The following is a 23,367-nucleotide window of genomic DNA, read 5'->3' as shown; positions in this document are numbered from 1 at the left end:
TCATTTTACTTCCTTTTTAAAGATATACGTAAGAGAGTAATTCCCACCTGCCTAGCAAAATTGTTTTGTGGAAAAGTTTGTGGATCAGATGTATTTCACTTTGATTTTAGGAATTTCAATTATCTTTCTAGGCATGAAGGAAAAATGTGAAGTTTGACATTTTCCACAACTTTTAGGTCATTATTTTCTTACTCTGGTGCAAAAATCCTCAATTCCCGTCTCACTCCATCTAATCAAATGGGTGGCACGCTTGAGCCCTTACTAGGCACTTGGATAAGCACTTCATGTGTTTTGTCTCACTTAATTCCCACAGCATTCTATGAGCTAAATAAAATTAATGTTTTCATTTCACTGATAATAAAATGGAAGATTCAAAAAGTCTGGGGACTTGGCTCAGCTCACACAACTGGCAAGGACGGAAACTGGATTTTGGACCCAAATGTCACAGGCTACAGCCCTTTTCTCTAAACTATTGTCTTCTATCTGGTGGCATCCTAGTCCTCCAGTCTTTGATTGTCACCTAAACTCTGGACATTCCTTGATGCCATTTGCTTAGGACGGTGATACTTGTTAAACTTCCTGTTTGAGACTTCAATATAGTCTTCCAATACTGTCCTTAGAACTTATATTTTATAGTGAGTTCTTCAAAATCTTTCTCTCTTAGTCATATCCTGAGTTTTGTTGGCACCTGAACTTACCTCACTTTGGAAATGTTGCATTCTGAAATCTCTTTCTCAGCCTAGAATTTCCTAATCTTCCACCTCTTTGAGTCTTTTAATTTTACATTTACTGCCTTTCCATTTCATCAAAATTTCTAGTCTCCTTAACTCTTCATTTTGGACTCCTCCTGATTTAACCTCTGCTTATTCAAAGAACAGTAATTTCATTCTCCCAGCTGCACTCTCAAATCCCTTTTCCTTTTGGGGATTTTTTTTCCCCTGCCAAACATTTACTTTATCAGTTTTCGAGAAGGAAGTGGTATCTGGGAAACAATAGTGCTATCTGTTGACTCTAGTCAACTGTAAGCTTTATACATTTATTGTTTCAACCTCAAATGGGTCTATCATCCTACTTGGGAAAGCCTTTCATTTGTCTTTAATTTCCTTTACCATTTCCCTAAAGACTATTCCAGATTTTTACCACATTCACAAAATTTCCATCTTCTCCCAGGACCTGTTCATCCCCAGTAGATGACCTTGTCTCCCACAATACTTAGAGAAAATAGAGGCCACCATCATATTTGAATGTTTCCAACTTCTCTCTTCATCTTTGGAATTATCTTTTTCTTCTTTTGTACCTAAGAGAAAGATGTATGCTTCCTCTTATCCTTGTCTGAACTATTCTATTTTGCTTCATCTTCTCAGAACAGGAGACCAGCAATTATTCTTCCTCCAGAAGCTTCAACATCTTTTGTCAACTGACTCCTTCTCATGTTTAAATACTTTCAACTTAAACAGTTTCATTCCTGACTTTTGCTCATGCAATCTCATGCCCCAAACCTTATTACTCTTCTTCCCTTTGCTGTCAAGCCTGTTCTCACTTCTTCACTTTTTGTGGGCTTCTCCCCACAACATAGATTCTGCTATCACCAATCTATTAAAACTCTTGTGGAAATTATTCTTTAATTTAGCTTCAGTGTTCCATTCTTTCCAGATTATTTTAGCTTCAGACCATGGCTTCTAAGTCTGCCCTGCCTGCCACTTAAGTGATGATGGGCCACTGGGCCCCCACCTAGGCCTCTGTATTAGTCTGTTTCTTCACTGCTGATAAGGACATACCCAAGAATGGGCAATTTACAAAAGAAAGAGGTTTAAGGGTTTCACAGTTCCAGGAGGCTGGGGAGGTCTCACAATCATGGTGGAAGTCACATCCACATTGTTACAGACAAGAGAATAGAACTTGTGCAGGGAAACTTCCCTTTGTAAAACCATCAGATCTTGTGAGACTTCTTCACTATCATGAGAATAGTTTGGGAAAGACCCAGGCTTGATTCAATTATCTCCCACTGGGTCCCTCCCACAACACATGAGAAGTATAGAAACTACAATTCAAGATGAGATTTGGGTGGAGACACAGCCAAACCATGTCAGCCTCCTTCTGTTTTTTTATGTTCTCTGTGGATGACGTCTCTCAGGCTCAGATGATATCAATGTGCTGATGACTCTCAAATGTACATCTCTGGCCTCAGTTTCTTTCTTGGACTTCATACCTATGTTTCCAGATTTCTTGTATGTACCTCAAGGTTCTCATTCATCACTCCCCAAGCTTCATAAACCCATTCATTTTAGTGTATTTTCCATCTCCTTTGATAGCATCCCTGAGAGGCAAGTCCCTGGTGAGTTATATATCACTCCTCCCTTGCTCCAAACCTGAGAGTAAATAAAATTGCTATTTACGTATTAGGAAGCTGAGACTTAGATAATTTAAGTAACTCAAACAGTTTAAGTTACACCACTAGCTGGGGCAGAGCTAAAATGTCAGGCTGTGCTTCTGTGACTCCAAAGCCGTTTCTCATTCAGCATATTGTCACTTATTTTTTTTTTAAATCACATATATGATTTTTTTTTCTGTAAGAGACAGAGTCTTAGTCTATCATGTGGGCTGGAGTGCAATGGCACAATCATAGCTCACTGTAACCTTGAACTCTTAGGCTCAAGTGATCCTCCAGCCTTAGCCTGCTGAGTAGCTAGGGCTACAGGTACACACCATCATGCCTACCTAGCTAATTTTTTTTTTTTTAATTTGAGAAAGAGTCTCACTCTTTCACCCAGGCTGGAGTGCAGTGGCACGATCTTGGCTCAGTGCAATCTCTGCTGCCTGGGTTCAAGTGATTCTCCTACTTCAGCCTTTTGAGTAGCTAAATCACTGTGCATGCAGATCCGTCTTTCTGGTTTTACAGGCACCTGCCACTGCGTCCGGGTAATTTTTGTAGAGTTGGGGTTTTACCATTTTGGGCAGGCTGCTCTTGAACTCCTGACTTCTTGATCTACCCGCCTCGGCCTCCCAAAGTACTGGGATTACAGGTGTGAGCCACTGTGCCCGGCTACCTAGCTAATTTTTAAATTTTTTGTAGAGACAAGATCTCACTACATTGCCCAGGCTGGTCTTGAACTCCTGTTCTTAAACAATCCTCCTGCCTCTGCACCCAAAAGGCAGGGATTACAGGCATGAGTCATTGTACCTGGCCCATGTACATGATTTTATGCAAATATACATATTTATTATGTGTAAATATAAATATAAATGTGTAGAGTGATATCCATTGAAATGTTAAACATAGTTACTTCTCAGTGGTACAACTACAGGTGATTTCTATTTCCTTATGTATGATTTTCTATGTTTTCCAAATTTCTTGAAATGTGTCTTCTGTAATCAGAAATACAAGTTATTAGTAACAACAATCTTCCATTCATACAAGTGCTTATTGGATAAAAGTCCCACTTCTAAGCATGACACCCATAACTTTTAGGTTGATAGCCTTTGTCACCTTGCCATATACATCTGATCCAACCACTCACACCATTCCTGAGATATATTTTGTTCCTTTGTGCCTGAATCACTGTGCATGCAGATCCATCTTCCCAGAACACCTATAACCATTTCTTGGTCTTGTGAAATCCTACTTACATTCTTTCTAGCCTAGCATGTATGTCATTTACTTGGTCGAGGGTGAGTTGGTTGTTCTCTTGAATGTACTCCCATAGGACATAGTGTGAGTTCAGTTGTAGCACCAAGCACATTGCAATATTCATTCATTTATCATTCTCCCATGTAGGATGCTTGAAGTTGTCTCTAATACAGAGATCATGCTCAATAAATATCTATTAGATAAATAAATGGATAAGGGAATAACAAATGCCTTTGTCTCATTTTAAAATACTTTCATTGTTAGCTACCCATGTAATAAAAACTCAAAACAGTAGTCTTCAAGCTTGATTGCTTATGTATGCCTTAAAAGAATTTTGAAAACCTATGTGTCCCAACACACTTTTAAGTTAACTTATAAATTTTTCAACATAGTTTTAAGTGGTGGCAAATGATGTAGTTTCTTGTTTATTTTATACCACTTGGGTATGCTGCATGGATTTTTGTCAAAACCTTGAAGCTGTCATTTCAGTGCATTCAATTTATGGAAAAGAAAGGAATTTATGAAATTAGTTCTTATTGTCAAGTCAATCAGCTAAATATAACTTGCTTTCTGTCAGAAAAAGTCAGACTTAAAAATATAGACAATTAATGACTATTATTAACTTATTAAAATTTAAATAATTAAAACATTTGTTAATTAAATGCCTTATTTCTCAACTCATTTCTGCAATTTCACTCTAAGATAGGTAAGACACATAGATTGCCTTAGGTTTGAAATCTGGGTGAAATAAGATACTATCTCCTTCAGTATTTCTGCCTTTGCTTTTATTGGAGCCTCTTTCAAGAAGTCAGTCTCTCATGGTCCCCTTGTTTGAGTCCCAGAGGTTTTTCTATTCCAGAAAGTGCAATGTAGTAAGACTAGCACTGTACTCCCTTGCATGGTAAGTGAAAAGGCTGTCTGTGTAAAATGAGGGAAGGACTCATGAGAGGGAAGTAGGTCAGGAGAAATGATAGATTCTCAGGCAGGTTAATTTTGGGAAAGAGTAAATAGAGTCCCTTAAAACAAGGTGCATAATCTGCTTCCTCCTGATCAATATTTAGGATTGTTTACTTTGACTTGAAGACCACTATGCTAAAGCTTTTCGAGGGGGCAATAGTGAGGCAAGAAATTTTTAATTATTATTATATTTTAAGTTCTAGGGTACATGTGCAGAATGTGCAGGTTTGTATACATAGGTATGCATGTGCTGTGGTGGTTTGCTGCACCCATCAACCCATCATCTACATTAGATATTTCTCCTAATGCTATCCCTCTCCTAGCTTCCCACCCTGCTACAGGCCCCAGTGTGTGATGTTTCTCTCCCTATGTCCATGCATTCTCATTTTTCAACTCTCACTTATGAGTGAGAATGTTCGGTGCTACCAGCGTGATTGAGTAGAATTCGGATTTGGGTTGTGACTTTAAAGCTACGTGACTTTAGTCATTTAACTGCTGAGTCACAGTCTACGGCTTTGAAAGAGGAGGATTATAAAATCTATCTCATGTTAATGCTGAAGATTAAATAATATGGTTTACGCATCCGGCTTATAGAAGAAGAGTGTGTGTGTGTGTGTGTGTGTGTGTGTGTGTGTATTTGTACGCATTCAGTCTTTACTTAAATTAAAAAATCTTTAACTTGATAATGGGCAAATATCTGAGTTTTGGATCATGTCCTCTAGAAACCATATGCTATATAATTATGTACTATAAAGTAATAATATATACAGTATAATTGATCATGTGCCATGTGCTTTTTAAAGTAATCATACGTAAAATAAACATCTATTGAAAATATCTGACAAACTCATCTTTTATTTTTGATGTTCGTGTGTGTTTTTTTAAACAGGGATTTGGGGAATTATTTGAGAAAGCAAAACAAAACAGTAACAATAGAAAAACTTCTAATGGTGATGACAACCTCTTCTTCAGTAATTTCTCACTTCTTGGTACTCCTGTCCTGAAAGATATTAATTTCAAGATAGAAAGAGGACAGTTGTTGGCGGTTGCTGGATCTACTGGAGCAGGCAAGGTAGTGTCTTTTATTCTCATTATTAAGAACTTGATTTGGTATCCATGTCTCTTTTTTTTCCCTAGTTTGTCTGTGGTGTAGGAAGGCATTTTGGAGAAATTCTTACGTGAGTATTAAGAGAATGTATGGGTATAGTGTCTTGTATAATAGAAACTATTCCTCTGATAATTTCCTCTAGCTTTTAATTTCTTCATATTATTTTCAGTGGCTTTTTCTTCTACCTCTTTATATTTTGCATCACATTCAACACCATATCTTGCACATGGTGAGCATTCAATAACTTTATTGAATAAATAAATAATCCATTTTAACCCGTCTTAACCAGAACAGACATTTTTCCAGAGCTGGTCCAGGAAAATCATGACTTACATTTTGTCTCAATAACCACATAGGCAAAAGGTCTCCATTTTTGTTAATGCTAGAATTTTGGAGAATAGATTTAGATTTACTTACGATATATTATAAGGAAAAATTATTTAGTGGGATAGTTTTTTGAGGAAATACATAGGAATCTTGATTTATTCAATGGGTCACCCTCTTACCCATATTCCACTCTAAGAACAACTTAACCTGGCATATTTGGAGAGACATCTGAAAAAAACAGTAGATTAGAAAGAAAAATAGTGAAAGGACCAAACTTTAATGCCGGGAGAGGAGACTTTATAGTGATCTTGAAGAACATAACCTATTGTGTAGATAATGATAAACACTTGTTCTCTTTTAACTATTGAGGAAACAAATTTTAAAAACATGAAATAATAAAATTAGAGATAAGAAAGAGCTTTCTAGAATTAGAATGGGCTAAAGGGCAATAGGTATTTGCTTCCGAAGTCTATAAAATGGATCCTTTTTCCCATTTAACTGTCATTCTAGCTGTGGTACTTTGTAGAAATACAAGAAAAAGTTTGGTGGTCTTTGGAGCTTTTAAAAATACTTTCTGGAATTATACCCAAGGATCTAAGGCAAACAGAAAAAGAAAGAAAGAGAGGAAGGAAGCAAGGAAGGAAGGGAGGAAGAAAGGAAGTAGGGAGGAAGGAAGGAAAGAAAGAAGTAAGAGGGAAACGGTGCTGCTGCTATAGATAAAAATGTAAATGAAAATAGAAATTAAGAAACACTCCTGAAAGGCAATTATTTATCAATACCTAAAATGAGGAGAATCATATTTTGAGGAATTTAATATGAGACTTGGAAAACAAAATGCCACAAAAAATCTTCAGTCAATAAAATTGGTGTCAGGCTGGGTGTAGTGGCTCACACTTGTAATCCTAGCACTTTTGGGGGTGAATTGCTTGAGTCCAGGAGTTCGAGACCAGCCTGGACAACATGGTAAACCCCTCTGTCCAAAAAATACTAACAAAAAATAGCTGGATGTAGTAGCATGTGCCTGTAGTCCCAGCTGCTTGGGAGGCTAAGATGGGAGGATCACCTGAGCCTGAGAGGTGGAGGCTTCGGTGAGCCATGATTGCACCATGGCACTCCAGCCTATGTGACAGAGTGAGACCCTGTCTCAAAAATTAAAAAATTTAGGTCTAATAATACAATTTGGTTGTTTCCCTCTCCAGTTGTTTTCCTACACATGAAACAAGTAAAATAACTGGAATTGTGCATTTTTTCTTACAAAAACCTTTTCTTTCCTAGACTGTTATTATTTTCTTTCTATATCTTGTATACTATTACCAGCAGTTTTCACTATTAAAACATTATACCTTAGGAGGGGCTGATACTAAATAAGTTACTGATGATCTAAATAAGGATGTTTATTTTTGAAAAGGTAGTAATTGTATTTAATAGAACTTTTAAAATTCTGTGTATATCTTCAAGATCAATTTGATAGATGTGCAAAAATAGCTTTGGAATTGCAAGTTCCAAGACTTACTGGCAATTAAATTTCATGCAGTTTTATTAAAAATTGATGAGCCTATAATTACTGGCTGACACTGAACTTGCATCTTATGGGAAGCAGCTATGAAGGCAGAGTCAGAGGAAGGCAGTGGTCTCTTGGAAATATTTAAACACTTCTGAGAAATAGAGTTTGCCAACTTAATCTAGGAGGCTGCCTTTTAATAGTATTAGGAATGGAATATTTTATAGTTTTTTTGGACAAAAGATCTAGCTAAAATATAAGATAGAATGATTGAAAATATTAATATTTTAAGTTAAATCTTATCCACTCAATACAATTTGGTAATTTGTATCAGAAGCCTAAAAGATAACCTAATGATTCTTCTATTTCTATAACGTACCCTAATATGTTTGCAGAGATTTTTTTGTAAAGATCTTCATTATAACATTGCTTTCAGGAGCCCCATAAATGTTGAGTAATAGGGTATTGATTAGATAAATTTTGGTGTAGTTCTATAATGGCATGTTATTCAGCCAATAAAAGGGTTGTTAAAGAATGACTGTGCTCCACACAAGCACAACCTCCCCACCATCAACATCCCTCAGAAGAGTTACATTTGTTACAATCAATTAACCTACACGGATGCATCTTTATCACCTGGAATCCACAGTTTACATTAGGGCTTACTTTTGGTGTTGTATATTCTATGGATTTTGACAAATTGATAATGACGTGTATTCATCATTATAGCATCATACAAAATAGTTTCACTGACCTAAAAATCCTTTGTGCTCTGCCTAATTATTCTACTCCCCTCTAACCTCTGGCAATGACTGATCTTTTTACTTTTGCCATAATTCCGCCTTTCCCGGAATGTTGTGTAGTTGCAATTGTTCAGTATGTAGCATTCTCAGACTGGCTTCTTTCACTTAGTAACTTACATGCATGTACGTTTCCTTCATGTCTTTCATTCGTTGATAGCTCATTGCTTTTGAGTGCTGAATAATATTTCATTGTTTGAATGTGCTATAATTTATTTATCCCCTCACCTACTGAAGGACATCTTGGTTGCTTCCAAGTTTTGGAATAAAACTGCCATAAACATCAAAAAAAAAAAAAAAAGAATGACTGTGATGGATGTATGTGATATACTCTTAAGTGAAAAAAGAGTTACAAAATGTTATGTAGAAGTCACAAATATTATGTACATTATTTATTTTCATAAAAACATATATGTGTATGTATATATGTGTGTCTGGAAGGACAAATTTATCAAGTTATCTCTGAAATTTTGGGTATATTTTATATTCCTGGATTTTCAAAGTTTTAACAATGTATATGTATTACTTTCCTGATAAAGTAATAACATTGTTGACTTTTATCACTATCCCCTGTTAATAATCATCTAGACTGCAAAGGGACTATATCTTCTCCATTTTTATATTCCAAGGACTATCAACACGTGCTTAACACTTGATAGGTATATTGTAGAAATGTAACTGAATATCTTTAGGAAATAGATTTTTGTTTGTAGTTGTTCTAGTCTACATTAAGTGTCTTACACTTATGAAACTTCCTTGAATTAGTTTAGTGAATAAAGCAATATTAGTGTAGAATTTTGTATCACTGGATGCCCTTGACTGAAGGCTGCCTTGTGGCATCTCACCAGTGTATGGGGAGTTTCAGTCCTCTATTGTCTGCATGACAGCTGAAGCAATGCTGGGTTGCTGACAATCCCTGACACCACCTTGTCTCTATAATCTGTCATTGCCTCACTATGGTATTGAGTTTTAGCTTATACTTGTAATAACTGGGACTTGTATGTATAGAATAAGCTATTAGCTCATGTTTTTGCTTGCTTTTTATACAGAATACATATCTGCAAAGAGTTTTATCAATATTTTGGAATTTGGGGCGATAGGAAGTTAAACAAAAACATCATTGAATACACACACACATATATACACATGGTGCATGATTTATTTTATTTAATTTTTAAAGTTTTCTCTTTTTTTATAGACAGAGTCTTGCTCTGTCATCCAGGCTGAACTGTGGTGGCATGATGATAGTTCACTGTAACCTTTAACTCCTGGGCTGAAGTGACCTTTCTGCTTTGGCCTCCAAAAGGACTGGGATTATAGGCATGAACCACTGTACCTGGTCCAATATATGTATATATATATATATATTTTCAACCTGGATCATCAGAGCTATATTTTGTTTGGGTTTATAAAGCTGTTCTATGTGAAAATATCACTTTTACTTTTGAACAAAAGAGTTTTACATTGAAATGAAGTAATTCAGATTGTTTCCCATATAATAAAAATTGTAAAATTTACTGAAACAAATATCAAAAAGAAATCCTTTCTTTCCTATTTTTCCCTATAAGATGAGAAACTTTTTAAATTAGAGAATATCATCTGTTGGTAATACTGTGGGGAAATCAGCACTCTCTTATAGAGTGTATGGCCTTCCTTTCTTCTGAATATATTTTAGGTGATATTATTTATTAAAATTTAAAAATGAAAATTAAAATATGTATAGAGTTGAAAATTCTTCTTCTCTTTACTTTCTGTCATCTGTCCATTTTCCATTCTCCTCCCTTCCCTCATCTAACCAAGGTAGCCAATCCGGGTAATTTTTTTTTTTAGCATCTTTCTAGAGAAGTGTGTGTGTGTGTGTGTGTGTGTGTGTGTATTATATATGTATATATACACATAAAAATTATATATATAATAATGCATATATATACACACAAAATTATATATAATATATATTATATATCATATTATATATTATATTATATATTATATATTGTATATTATATATATTATATATATATATATATTTTTTTATTGTTCCCCACCTCTCTTTTTATGTAACAATGTGCAGAGTTTTGTTTCTTGCTTTTCCCAATAAAATAAAAGTCTGAGAAGATAAAGCTAGTGAATGAATGTGGTATCCTGGAGCCCAACTGATGTCAAGGAGAAGGGTATTATCAACTATGTCAAATGCTCATTCATCAAGTAAGATGAAACTGCTGTAATTAACCAGTGTCTTTTGCAGTATGGAGATCCCTCGTGACTTGATGAGAGCAATAGTGGAGAAGGTCAAACTTAACCAGAATGAAACTTGAAAGAATAAGAGGAAACAAAAGATCAAATATAGTCAATCCTTGATGCCTTATTCTCTTGATATACGCCTGGAGTCCACTTGCTAATACAATTGACTCTTAAACAATACAGGCTTGAACTGCATGGGTCTACTTATTTGAGGACTTTTTTTTCAATTAATACATTGGAAAATTTTTTGGAGTTTTAACAATTTGAAAAAACTCACCGACAAACTGTGTAGCCTACAAATATTGAGAAAATTAAGAAAAAAATATGCCATGAATGCATAAAATATATGTAGACACTAGTCTATTTTATCATTCACTACTACAAAATGTACACAATTTATTATAAAAAGTTAAAATTTATCAAAAGTTAACACACACTAGCACTTAACCTACCTGGTACCATTCACAGTCAAGAGAAATGTAAACAAATGTAAAAATGCAGTTATTAAATCATAACTGCATAAAACTAACTGTAGTACATGTGGCACGACTGTAATAATTTGGTAGCCACTTCCTGTTGCTATTACGGTAAGCTCAAGTGTTGTGGGTATCCATTTAAACACCATGTGATGCTAATCATCTCCATGTGAGCAATTGTCTCTCCAGTGAACTGCGTATTGTGGTAAAAGGTGATCTCTAGTGGTTCTCACACATTTTTCATCATGTTTAGTGCAATGCCATAAACCTTGAATAACATCAAGCAATCCATACAAAGTGCCACTAGTGATGCTGGCATGTTATTCAGCCAATAAAAGGGTTGTTAAAGTTACAACTTCTCCCAAGAAGCATGGAGAAGTTGTAACATTACAAGAAAAAGTTGAATTGCTTGGTATTTACCATAGATTGAGGTCTGCAACTACAGTTGCCCGCAATTTTGAGATAAATGAATCCAGAATAAAGACTATTACAACAAAAGAAAAGGAAATTTGTGAAACCATCACTGCAGCTAAGTGCAGTTGTGAAGACCTTGCATTTTTTGCACAATACAAAATGTGAAATATGTGTTAATTGACTGTTTATGTTATCATTAAGATTGCAGTGAACAATAGGCTATTAGTAGTTAAGTTTTTGTGGAGTCAAAATTATACATGGATTCTTGACTACACAGTGGGTTGGTGTCCCTAACCTTCAGGTTGATAAAGGGTCAACTGTGTATTATTTAAGAATTTTGAATTTATCTTCATAAATAAGATTAAATCTATATTTTAAAGCAATCTTCATAGGATTTTGTTCTTAATATTATTCTTTTTCTTTTTTTTGAGACAGAATCTCAGTCTATCACCAGGCTGGAGTGCAGGGGTGCCACCTTGGCAGACTACAACCTTTGCCTCCCAGGTTCAGGTGATTCTCCTGCCTCGGCCTCCTGAGTAGCTGGGACTATAGGTGCACACCAGCACACCCAGCTAATTTTTGTAATTTTATTAGAGACAGAGTTTCACCATCTTGGCCAGGATGGTCTTGATCTCTTGACCTCATGATCTGTCCATCTTGGCCTCCCAAAGTGTTGGGATTACAGACGTGAGCCATCATGCCTGGCCATTAATATTATTCTTACCCAATAAAAACAATTTGGAACTTTATCTTCTTCTTTTCCCCTGATTCTGTAACTGTTTAAATAGCACTGGCGTTACCTGTTTTTAATCTCTTTTCAAAGAAGTCCCTTATAAGTTTTCTCTATTTTTTATTTATTTCATCATTTCTTATATTGTATTTTTGTAACTTATTTGATCATAGTTTTATTTCTGATTAGGTTACTACTAAAACCAAACAAACTTTCCATGAATTAGCTTTTAGATTTACTTATTAGTTTAACTATTCTGTTGTATTGTAACTCATTAATTTATAATTTTATCTTTATTAATTATTCTATTTTTCTTCTGCTTTTTTTTTTTTTGTTTGTTTGTTTTTTGAGTTAGTAGTTTGATGCTTTTTTAAAAAGCTGTGCATTTTCCTCTGGGTAATACTTTAGCTATATATAATGGATTCTGATATATAGTGTTTCTATTATATTGTTTTCTAGAAAATCTGTACCTTTGATTTATATTTATTTCCTCTTTGACCTAAGATTTCCTAAGGGAAAGTTTAACATTTTCCAGAAAGAAAACAAGTTTTCTTTGTTTTCCAAGAATGTTGTTCAAATTATTTCCACTGCTTGAAATTTTTATCATTTTTATGTATCCAATAAATAGTATTTGTAGTTGCTGTCTGCCCACATAAAAAGAGTATATTTGTGTAGTTTCTATTAATAGGTTAGAGTTCAACTCGGATATTAAATGTACATCATTATTCATGACATTTAGGTCTTCTACATCTTTACTTATCTTTTTTCTACTTGCTTTGTTATTAATAGATAAAGTTAAATTAAAGACTTCTCCTACAAATGTTTCTCCCTGTTATTCCTTATAGGTTCTGTAATTTTTGCTTCAGGAATATTGCTTTTTAAATTTAATGTGTAGATACTTATAATTACACTCTAGCATTATAAAGGACTTTTCTTTTTTATTGAATGTATTTGGGCCTATATATGCCTAATGTGAAAATTATAGTCCTTTTTTTTGTTTGTTTCTTTGTTTGTATTTACAGTTTTAAGTTCTATTTTCAACTTTTATGCATCCTTTGCTTTAGGTGTGTCTCTTTTAGTTAGCATAAAGTTAGGTTTCTCTTTAATTTCATCTGAAGTTTTTTCCTCTTAATAGATGGGTTAAGCCAATTGAAAAATAAAACTGACATATACTTTTATTTCAAATATGTCTTCCACAAATATTTTTTGGATAGATTAGCTAATAGACTTTGGAATTTGTTTTAAAAAAGGTTTTGTAGATGACGGGGGGATAGAGACAGCAAGCCGCCATGGCAAGTGTGTACCTATGCAACAATTCTGCAAGATCTCCACATGTACCCCAAAACTTAAAGCACAATAAAAAAATAATGATAATTGTGGTGAAATACACATAATATACAATGTATCATTTTAATCATTTTTCAGGGCATAGCTCTGTGGCATAAAGTATACTCACATAGTTGTGCAACTACCACTTCCTTTTCATTTTTATTTACTAATTTTGTAAATATGCTTCATGTGAGTTCTGTCTTATTATGTTTTGTTTTATGTTTTTCTTTCCTTTGTTATAAAGTCACTATATTACCTGCAGGCTGTGTGTATCTGTGAGTATGCGTGTGTATATGTGTGTATTATGTTTTTTTAAAAAAGTCTATATTTTTGTTCCAGTGAGTATACTTATACTAATAACTTTATGTTAAAATTTTCATTCTATGTGTCTTTAGTTCACTAATATGAACTGTGATAAAATCAGTGCCTTTTCTTTCTCTGTTACCTCCTTTTCTTCTACTTGACTTTAGTCAGTAATATTATCTTTCTTCAGATTTATCTTTGTATTGTTAAATCTGTGTATGATTTTATTAGTGTGTCAGCTTTAAATGACACCTTTTGAATTTCAGCTTTTCTTGATAAGACAAACAGCAAATTTCTTTTATGCTCCACATTTATACCCCATTTCCTTTATTTGTTTTTTTGCCTTTTACTTCTAATGTTTCTTATTGTCATATAACATATGACATATAACATATTCAAATTTTGCTGTTCAACTCTAATTCTACCATTAGTTTTAATTTTTATTCAAAGTTATGTAAATTTTTGTTCACTGATAGTACTTTTGGACTATCATCACTTAAATGACTTTATACTCCAAGAAAAGCTCATGGGAACAATATTACTTGAATATGTCTCTATTATTTAATCTCTACCTAATAAGATGAAAATAATGAATCTACCTTGTAGGATTTCTGTGAAGGTTAAATAAATTAATATAGTTAAAGCACATAGAACAGCACTCAACACAGAGTGAGCACTCAGCAACTGTTAGCTCTTACCTTTCCCATCCTTCCTCCAAACCTGTCCCTACTATCTGAATCAGGTGCCCTTTCTCTGTGAACCTTTATCATAATACTTGTCATACTGTATTGTAATTGTCTCTTTTATCCCCCCTTGTATGTTTTGTGCATAGCAGAGTACCCAGAACAGGAAGTTCTTTAAATATTTTGAATCAAATGAGTTAATAGAATCTTTAAAAATAAGAATATACTCTTCTGCTTAGGATGGTAATTTGGGGCAGGTGAATTCTTAGAGTAATTTGATAGTGACCTAATAATGATGGTTTTTAATTCCAGACTTCACTTCTAATGATGATTATGGGAGAACTGGAGCCTTCAGAGGGTAAAATTAAGCACAGTGGAAGAATTTCATTCTGCTCTCAGTTCTCCTGGATTATGCCTGGCACCATTAAAGACAATATCATCTTTGGTGTTTCCTATGATGAATACAGATATAGGAGTGTCATCAAAGCATGCCAACTAGAAGAGGTAAGAAATTACGTGAAAAATTTTTTATTATGCATATGAACCCTTCACACTACCCAAATTTTATGTTTGCCTCCATATTCAATCAGTTAGTTTACATACATTTATGTTTCCTCTAAGGGTAAGCTACTATGAATGGCTCAATTAATAAAACACATAAGCTATGCTTTAAGAGGCTTGCAAACACATAAAATAAATGCAATTTATTTTTAAAGCATAGATTCATTTTATCACAATAAATGCATTTTATGAAATGGTGAGAATTTTGTTCACTCATTAGTGAGACAAGTGTCCTTAATGGTTATTTATATGGCATGCATATAAATGATATATGTATCTTTAAAAAGATACTCCAAAAATTATTAAGGTGATTTTAATAATTTTAATAATACTGTAGCCTAATGGAATGAGCATTGATCTGCCGGCAGAGAATCAGAGGAATAAAATAGTGGTGATAGATATTGTATTTCTGGCTTTGAACAAATAACCATATAACTTCTAGTGACTGCAATTCTTTGATACAGAGGCAAAATGAAGATGATGCTATTACTCATTTCACAACAATATTGGAGAACGTTGTTCACTATGTAAATTGTGTGATGGTGGGGTCAGTAATGATAGATGCAAATGTTAGGGAGGGAATATGTAACTATGAAGTTTATTGGCCTTATTCCCCAAATAGTGATTCTGATTTAAGAGTAATATCTTTGATAGATGGCATTTTAAATTCCTTTATATAATCTTTTATGAAAAAAAAATTGCACAGAAAGTAAAATGTAGCTTAAAATACACTATCCCAAAACATGGAAAAGGGCTAACTGTGGATTAGATGGAAATGGCGATTCTTATAAAAAGGATTGCATGCTTATATGAATGATTCTCCATGTATAAACTCACTCATTCAACAGTTTTTTTAATAGCCCCATGCTTATTTTGTATACACTTTGAGAGCATAATGAAAAGAAAAGCTATCTTCTAAAAGTTTGGACTTACCTCGAAGAGGATATATTTCATTCCTCAAAAGCCCTTCTTCCAGGAATAGTATTTCATAACCTGGTGGTTGGAAAATCTGGATTTGTTACCAAAAAAACCTGAATGTTTCTAGATAACACAGGTATTCATCTAAAGGGGACTAGGATGCAAGAGTGGTAGTGCCTTGCAAGACAAATCATGGGCTTTATTTACTTATGAGTGGAAAGGTTTGGAGGGTGACTTGCAGACTTTTTTTTTTTTCTCTAAGTATGTGTTTTCCAATAGAAATGAATTTATAAATGGTGGTTTGATTTCCTTGAGTCAACCTTTAAACATTTAATTAGCTGAAATGTAGCTTAGGTATATTACTAGTAATAAATTTAGGACTGTGGGTCTCTCATTCTCAAAATGGGCATTTACTAATTTCCGAACACTGTGCTAGGTCCTGGAAATATCAACTTGAATGAGACATGGTCTATTTTCTGAAGGGTTTATAGTGGAGTCCCGTGTGTTAATAATGAAAGATTGTATAGTATGTGAATAATATATCAAAAAGGCTGTTAAAAATAATGAAAAAAGGAGAAGAGAACATATTATTTTTTCAGATTGCATGGCCAACCTTAAAATTACTATTATTTTGAGACAGGGTCTTGCTCTGTCACCAGGCTGGAGTGCAGCGGTGTGATCTCTGCTCACTGCATTCTTCGCCTCCCGGGTTCAAGTGATTCCCCTGCCTCAGCTGCCCAAGTAGCTGGGACTACAGGTGCTTACCACCAAGCCCGGCTAATTTTTTGTATTTTAATAGAGTTAGGGGTTTCACCACGTTGGCCAGGATGGTCTTGATCTCTTGACTTTGTGATCCATCCGCCTCAGCCTCCCAAAGTGCTGTCATTACAGGCATGAGGCACCGCGCCCTGCCAAAATTATATTTAAAGTGCATAATTCAGTGTGTTTGTTTAGCATATTGACAGGGTTGTATGATCATCATCACATTTTTGGCCCCTTGAAAAGAAATCCTGTACCCATTAGCATTCAATTACCATTCCCTTGTAGCTAACGCTCTCCCATTCCAACTTTAAATAATCACCCATCTACTTTCTGTCTCTATCAATTTGTCCCTTCTGGACATTTCACTTAAATGAAATGATGTAATAGGGGTTTTTTTGTGTGTGCCTAAATAAGCTTCTAAAGGAGAAGAAGGTAAGGAGTCATCATTTAGCAAATATTTATTAAGACTTGCTATATTTTATACAGTGTACTAGGAGCTGGAGATGAAAATATGTATTGAACATGATCCATATACTTCAGGGGTTCATGGACTAGTGGGAAAGATAAACATATCAATAACAAGTCAAATTGGTGATATAATGGAAAATGACAGAGGCATTTTTATAAGAGTAAAAGGAGGTAGCATGGACTCTACCTGGGTCTGCATAATATGAGGAGTAACCGTACACAAGGAGGCAGAAGACTAATGTCATCTAATGGAATGATTCACCGTTCTAAGGGTGAATAAATTCACCCTTAAAATTCTAAGGGTGTCATGAATGAAACTTAGGGCTTCGAAGGAATATTTTGATTAACAGCTGCCAGTAAAGTAGAGTAAAGATTAGATTGTGTAAAGAAGTGGGAGATTAATGAGTAAATGGTCACTGGCTTGTTGTGAAGATTAAATGAGATGTACATATAAGGTACCTAACACAACATCTTGTACAAAGTAGTCATTCAGTAGATACTAGTTTGTAGTATCTCCTTTGAGGTGAAAAATACTATTAGAAATAGTATTTCTACTACTGATAGTATTTCTCCTGCTTATACCTCCCTTCGAGGTGAAGAATACTGTTAGAAAGCATGACATAGGAGAAATACCTCTGAAAGTCAGTTCTTGTTAGTGACTATTGTGCAGAAAAGATGGAGATTGGTGTAATTAAGGGGAAGGAAAGCCATGAAGCCAAATAATGATGAAAAAGCATCAATATGAATTTTCATGTTGACAAAAGTGGTTATAATAGATAATTATAAAGATGGTCACTTATAAATATGGCAGTTGTTCTGTGTGACACAATCTACAGAAGTTGGTGTATTGTATGGAAGAAAACAGCATAAGATCCTGAAGGTTTAAAGTGTGGGCACATTGGCTCCATGCTCAAGAAATGGCAATGGGGCTGGGAGGTGATTCTCCTTTGTGTCCCTTTCAGACACACAAACATTACTTGTGTGAGTACCTTATGCCAAAAACCATTCACTGTGGAGTGAGCATGGTAGGTATCAAATAAAAACTTTGTTGTCTTTTCTGTCAAATAACTTGTAGGCTGGCTGGGGGTAACAGACCATTTCAATATAAAGTGCTGAGCCAGAAGTACCCCTAGGGTACTATAGAAGCCTAGCTGATGGCTTTTAGCCTGGTTCAGGGAGGTTGTCTCTAAAAGCAGACACCTTGAAGGCTGAGTCAAAGACAAAAAATGTATTTTGGACAGAGGAAATTGTATGAACAGAAACACAGGACATGAAACTACTTGGTTGGTGTAGGGAATCATCAGGATAGAACCAGGTAGAACCAGAGTTTAAGAAGGCAGAAGGCCATGTTATGGAGGCCTTGTATACCAGTCTCAGGAATTTGATTGTGGAGAGCTTTCATCAGGTGAATGACATAATCAGCTTTCAAGTGTAGATAAATCACTGACTGTGACAGTGAGAAACAGAATTAAGGTAGACATGATTAGAAGCTTTGTGAATAGCAGAAAGAACATAGATTTTGAAATCTAAAATACCTATGTTACTATACTACCTATTTTATAGAGTTTTGTGGATTCTTCTGGCATATATAATAGAAAATAATAAATAAAACAACTATTATTGATGATACGATTTGCTACTCTGACTAGAAGGAGAAAGACTAATAGGAAGCTATTTCAGGAATCCAGATATGATAGACAAGAAGAGACAAGAATTACATAGAAGAATTTTGGGAAGAGAAGAAATGTCATGTTTGTGTACTATTGGCATCCATCAGAAAAGCTATCAAGAAAAATAATCCTTCAGGAAAGAGTGATTTTTTTTTTCTTCAAGAAATTAGAAGAGGAGGGAAATTGGTTTCTCTCCTCATAAGGAGTTAAAAGACTCCATGCATAACAGAAATTGGGAAAGAAGACAGGTAGAAATGCTGTGGGGTTAGGGGAAGGAAGAAAGCAGAGGTGAACTACTTAGAATTGAGACATCTGCTCAAGGCAGAGGGATCACAGCTTTTGCTAACAAAGTACTAGTAGAGGATGCCACTAGGTGAGATTTAATGAATAATTGTTGATAATAAGCTCCATTAAAAAAATAAACAGTTTATCCTTCTTTGCCTAAGTGTCACATAAAACATTCAGCTTTTTATTTCAAAGAATCCCTGAGTCCCTGTTTTCTTTTTTGTCATGCTGACTTTTGGAACTGGTTTAGGCTTTCTTTTCTTTTTTTTTCTAGTTATCTTATGATAGAAAAAAAATCACCCAGGCATTTCCTACATCTCTTGTATTTTAAATGGGCAAATGTAATGAATACAATGAGTAACTTAGTATATGCTGCTTTTTTCTCTGTGCTGAATGTTTCAGACATGTTCTTTTCTATACAATGACATGGTCGATTCCTTGAAAACATCAACTCCAAAAACTTTATTTTGGTGTACTCTACCTAGCACATTGACAGAGTGTTAAATTCTTGCTGGATGACTGTTTCAAAAGTGTTTTGAAGTAGGCATGTCAGTTGCAAAAATTTTGCTCAGCAAATATTCTGTCTCACAGTCTCAGACTTTGAGCAGATGATTACAAGGCGGCACATGATTGCTGGGAGTAACAGACAAAAGTAACTGAAAGTGCTCATTTATCTTGACAGTCAAAATCAAAAGCTTTCTCTATTTTCAGTGACTTAAGAGTTTCCATTTTTGTATTTTTGGTATTCTTAAATAAGTGTCCTCACCTTTGAAAAAGGCCAATAAGAATTCGATACAGTATAATGCCTGTGTGCCAAAAGAAGATGCCTTTTTAAAAAAAAGTGTGGAGAAGTTTTGATCATGAGAACTTGAGATACCTTCAGAATCCTTAATGGCTAAGCATCTGGTGCCAGCACTAGAATTCCTCAATATGTTCTCTATGAACCCCCAATCACCAAATACAAACATTCATGATTCAGTATGTTTTCATTTTGATTGCCAAAGTTGATCTCTTTCTTAATGTGTTACACCTAGACTTGGAACTGGAGATGAGAACAGAATATTTTCTTCCTCATTTTTGTGTTTTTCTTCAACTCTAATGTCTGCAAAGCACTTGCGTATGCAATGAGGCTTGGTGTCATAGGAGTAGGCAGGTAAGTGTAAATTTGTCTGGATAGGAGAAAGCATGCACAGCATACTTCACATAGTTTTCTGATTTCAGTTTGTTTTTGCAAATTATTCACTCAGTGAGATGGCGTAAAGACGTTATCACAGGGAAGGGCATGGAGATAGTTCTATGTTGATAGAAAACTCATAATGTACAGCCATGAGTGAGAAGCCAGGTTCAGATTCTTCACCTTCAGTCCTCCTCTTTCATAAACAGCTCCATGTCCTGTTTTGCATATCCTATTTTAAATCTAGATTATAGGAGAATGACGTTCTAGGCAAAATGACACTTATTTTAAAATATTATTATGTCTCCCTGTGCTCATTAACTTATCCTGTCATTTTTCTCCCTGTGTCCAAACCACCTCTAGAATCTCCTAAATATTTGTAGCTATTATAAACAGCACCAGAGACTTTGCTAGCTTAAAAGGAGAAATCAACGTAATTAAGCCCTTAATTTACTTATCCCTTATGAGATTATAATTCTATTTTGTTATTAAAAGAGGAACAGAGTACACTGCCCTCTTGCCTTTTTTATTTCCAGACTACCACATCTCCTGCGCTTGACAATACCATAGTCTGCCACGTAGCCCCATGGCTGACAGGAGGAGAATTCTAGGCAGGCCAGTGTTTGAGTAATGAGTAATTGGACTGTCTTTACTCAGCGACTCACTGTCTTTACTCAGCGACTCATTTATATTTTGAAAATGTACCTGGGTTTAGAGAAGTAATTGGCTATTATGAGGGGTGTGGGGTAGAGAGCTGGGGTGGGGAGAGTGAGAAAGAGGTCAGAGCTTTAGGATACATAATTGGTTTCCACAAAGCTGTTGCAATACTTTTGGAACCGTGTAATGGTCTTCGTTAAGTAAATGTCTGTTATGGCAGCCATTATATATGCATTATAATAAAAATTTATTTACTATGTAAGTTGAAGAAGGTAAAATCTGCATGTATTTTCTAAACTCTGCTTGGCATTTTTCATATTTAAGTCACTAGAAGAAAAAAATTGGGAGGGAAGCTGGAAGAAATTTACTGAAAGAAAAAAATACTTGGGAGGGAAATTGGCAAGAAGTATGAAAAAACTTGGGAGGGAAGTAAGCAAAAAAATGAGTTAATGACTGTTCTGGAAAATAAATTATATCATGCAGATATCACATGACTGATTAAATTTGAATCTGACCTCTTGCTCTCTAGGTCTTGTAAAAACTAACCTGTAGAACTTGAAACTTAACCTTTGAATGGTCAATCCACCACTGTAGGATAATTTATGAATGTTCAATTGGGAGAACCGAAAATAAAAAGGTACCATAGGAATTAACATTTGCATTCAGTAGCCAAGACACAATGGACATTTAAAACAGGTATTTGAGGCTTGGTACAGTGGCTCATGCCTGCAATCCCAGCTCTTTGGGAGGCTAGGTGTGTGGATCACAGAACAGGAGTTTAAGACCAGCCTGGCTAACATGGTGAAACCCTTTCTCTGCTAAAACACACACACACACACACACACACACACACACACACACACGCCAGGCATGGTGGTACATGTCTGTAGCCCCAGCTTCTTGGGTGGCTGAGGCATGAGAATAGCTTGAACCCACAAGGCAGAGGTTGCTGTCTGCTGAGATCATGGCACTGCACTCTAGCCTGGGTGACAGAGTGAGATTCTGTCTCAAAAATAAAACAAAACCTATATTTGAAACACATTGAACTATGTCCCTTAAACAAGAATTAGCCATACTAAATGACTGTACCTTGAACTACCTGTAATTTTCTACTGATAGGTAATTAAGCTTCAACGCACTGACACATATTTACTGTAATATGAAGCAATAACTTTTTAAAAAAAATAAAACTACCAGAACCAAACAGAAACGTGATAGCATTTTATGAACTAAACTGCTATTTCATTTCATTTGAGCCCTAGAACTAGCAAATAAATTCTAGTTAACATCTGTGAACAGAACATACACATCAGCATTGTGCTAAGCACCTTTCATGATTTGGTCATTAAAGCCTCACTTTCCATTTATCTAGTGACAGCTTCTCCCAGAGTTTGCACCCAAAGTGAGAATGTACTGAATTCCAAAAATATGAGCTAGGTTTTAGAAGTTAAAAATCACAATTCTGGAACCAATTATTAGCTTAAAAAATGAGAGTTCTTATGTCTCTCAAACCAAAATATCCCTAAGTCTGTCCCTCCAGTAAGATTTGGGCCACTCAATGTAATAGAAGTATACAAATATAATTATAGCTACCTAGATCAAACTATCCTATGAATAGATGATAAAATTAAGACACTTACGTCATGCTTTCATATTAAAATACAAAGTAAAGAATCGTTGTTTTCCAGAGGTAAAAGCTGTACTGTATCATGATATAGATATGCCTGATGTTTCAACCCTCTTGAAGAATTGAGATTCTTGACTCTACACTTAGAGTTTTCTATATTGAACAGATGTCTAATTTTAAAAAATCAAGAGAAGATCTTACACTTATTTTGTAATAGTAGCTTAGACATACAGAAGGAACCTCAGAAATCCCTGAGTAAATCTTAACATCGGCAGATGAGCATCTTACCATAGAGAATTGTTCATGAAGGCCTTCCAGGAAAGGGATGTTGATATTTCTAAAATTTGAGTACAAATATTCTCTAGACAAAACAGCTCCTGGAATGGCAGGTTGTATTCCTATTATTATAGTGTAGGACCAAGACATTAATACCTACTTTTTATTGACCATATTTAGTTATCTTAAATTAGATTTACAAATGAAGAAATTGATTTTAACAAATATTTGTTGAGTTCCTGTATGGACACACTGTGTTTGGCATCAGGGATATTGCCTGCAAGTATAACAGGAGTTCCTATCTGTAATGAGTTTAGATTTACAGATATTTTTGCAAGGAATATATATATGTGTGTGTGTGTATATATATATATATATATATATATATGGCTAGTGCTCGACTTACGACCACGACTGGTTCCGACAGACTTGTTGTAACACTATTTGGTCGTAAGTTGAGTAGGCTATATGT

General features: G+C 34.9%; 1 protein-coding gene across 1 annotated transcript in view; it reads left to right on the top strand.

The window, feature by feature from the left end:
* Positions 1 to 23,367, top strand: part of CFTR (CF transmembrane conductance regulator) — a 180,103-nt gene that overhangs the window by 57,521 nt on the left and 99,215 nt on the right. The window contains exons 10-11 of the mRNA XM_032276197.1: positions 5,475 to 5,657; positions 14,810 to 15,001. Of these exons, the coding sequence (XP_032132088.1) occupies positions 5,475 to 5,657; positions 14,810 to 15,001 (375 nt within the window). The remainder of the gene's footprint in view (positions 1 to 5,474; positions 5,658 to 14,809; positions 15,002 to 23,367) is intronic.

This window comes from Sapajus apella, unplaced genomic scaffold (assembly GCF_009761245.1).
Source record: "Sapajus apella isolate SASKATOON/1434 unplaced genomic scaffold, GSC_monkey_1.0 scaffold7, whole genome shotgun sequence".
In the NCBI taxonomy this organism is placed as follows: domain Eukaryota; kingdom Metazoa; phylum Chordata; class Mammalia; order Primates; family Cebidae; genus Sapajus; species Sapajus apella.
The sequence above is the reverse complement of the archived record's forward strand: the minus strand, read 5'-3'. Positions and strand labels throughout refer to the sequence as shown.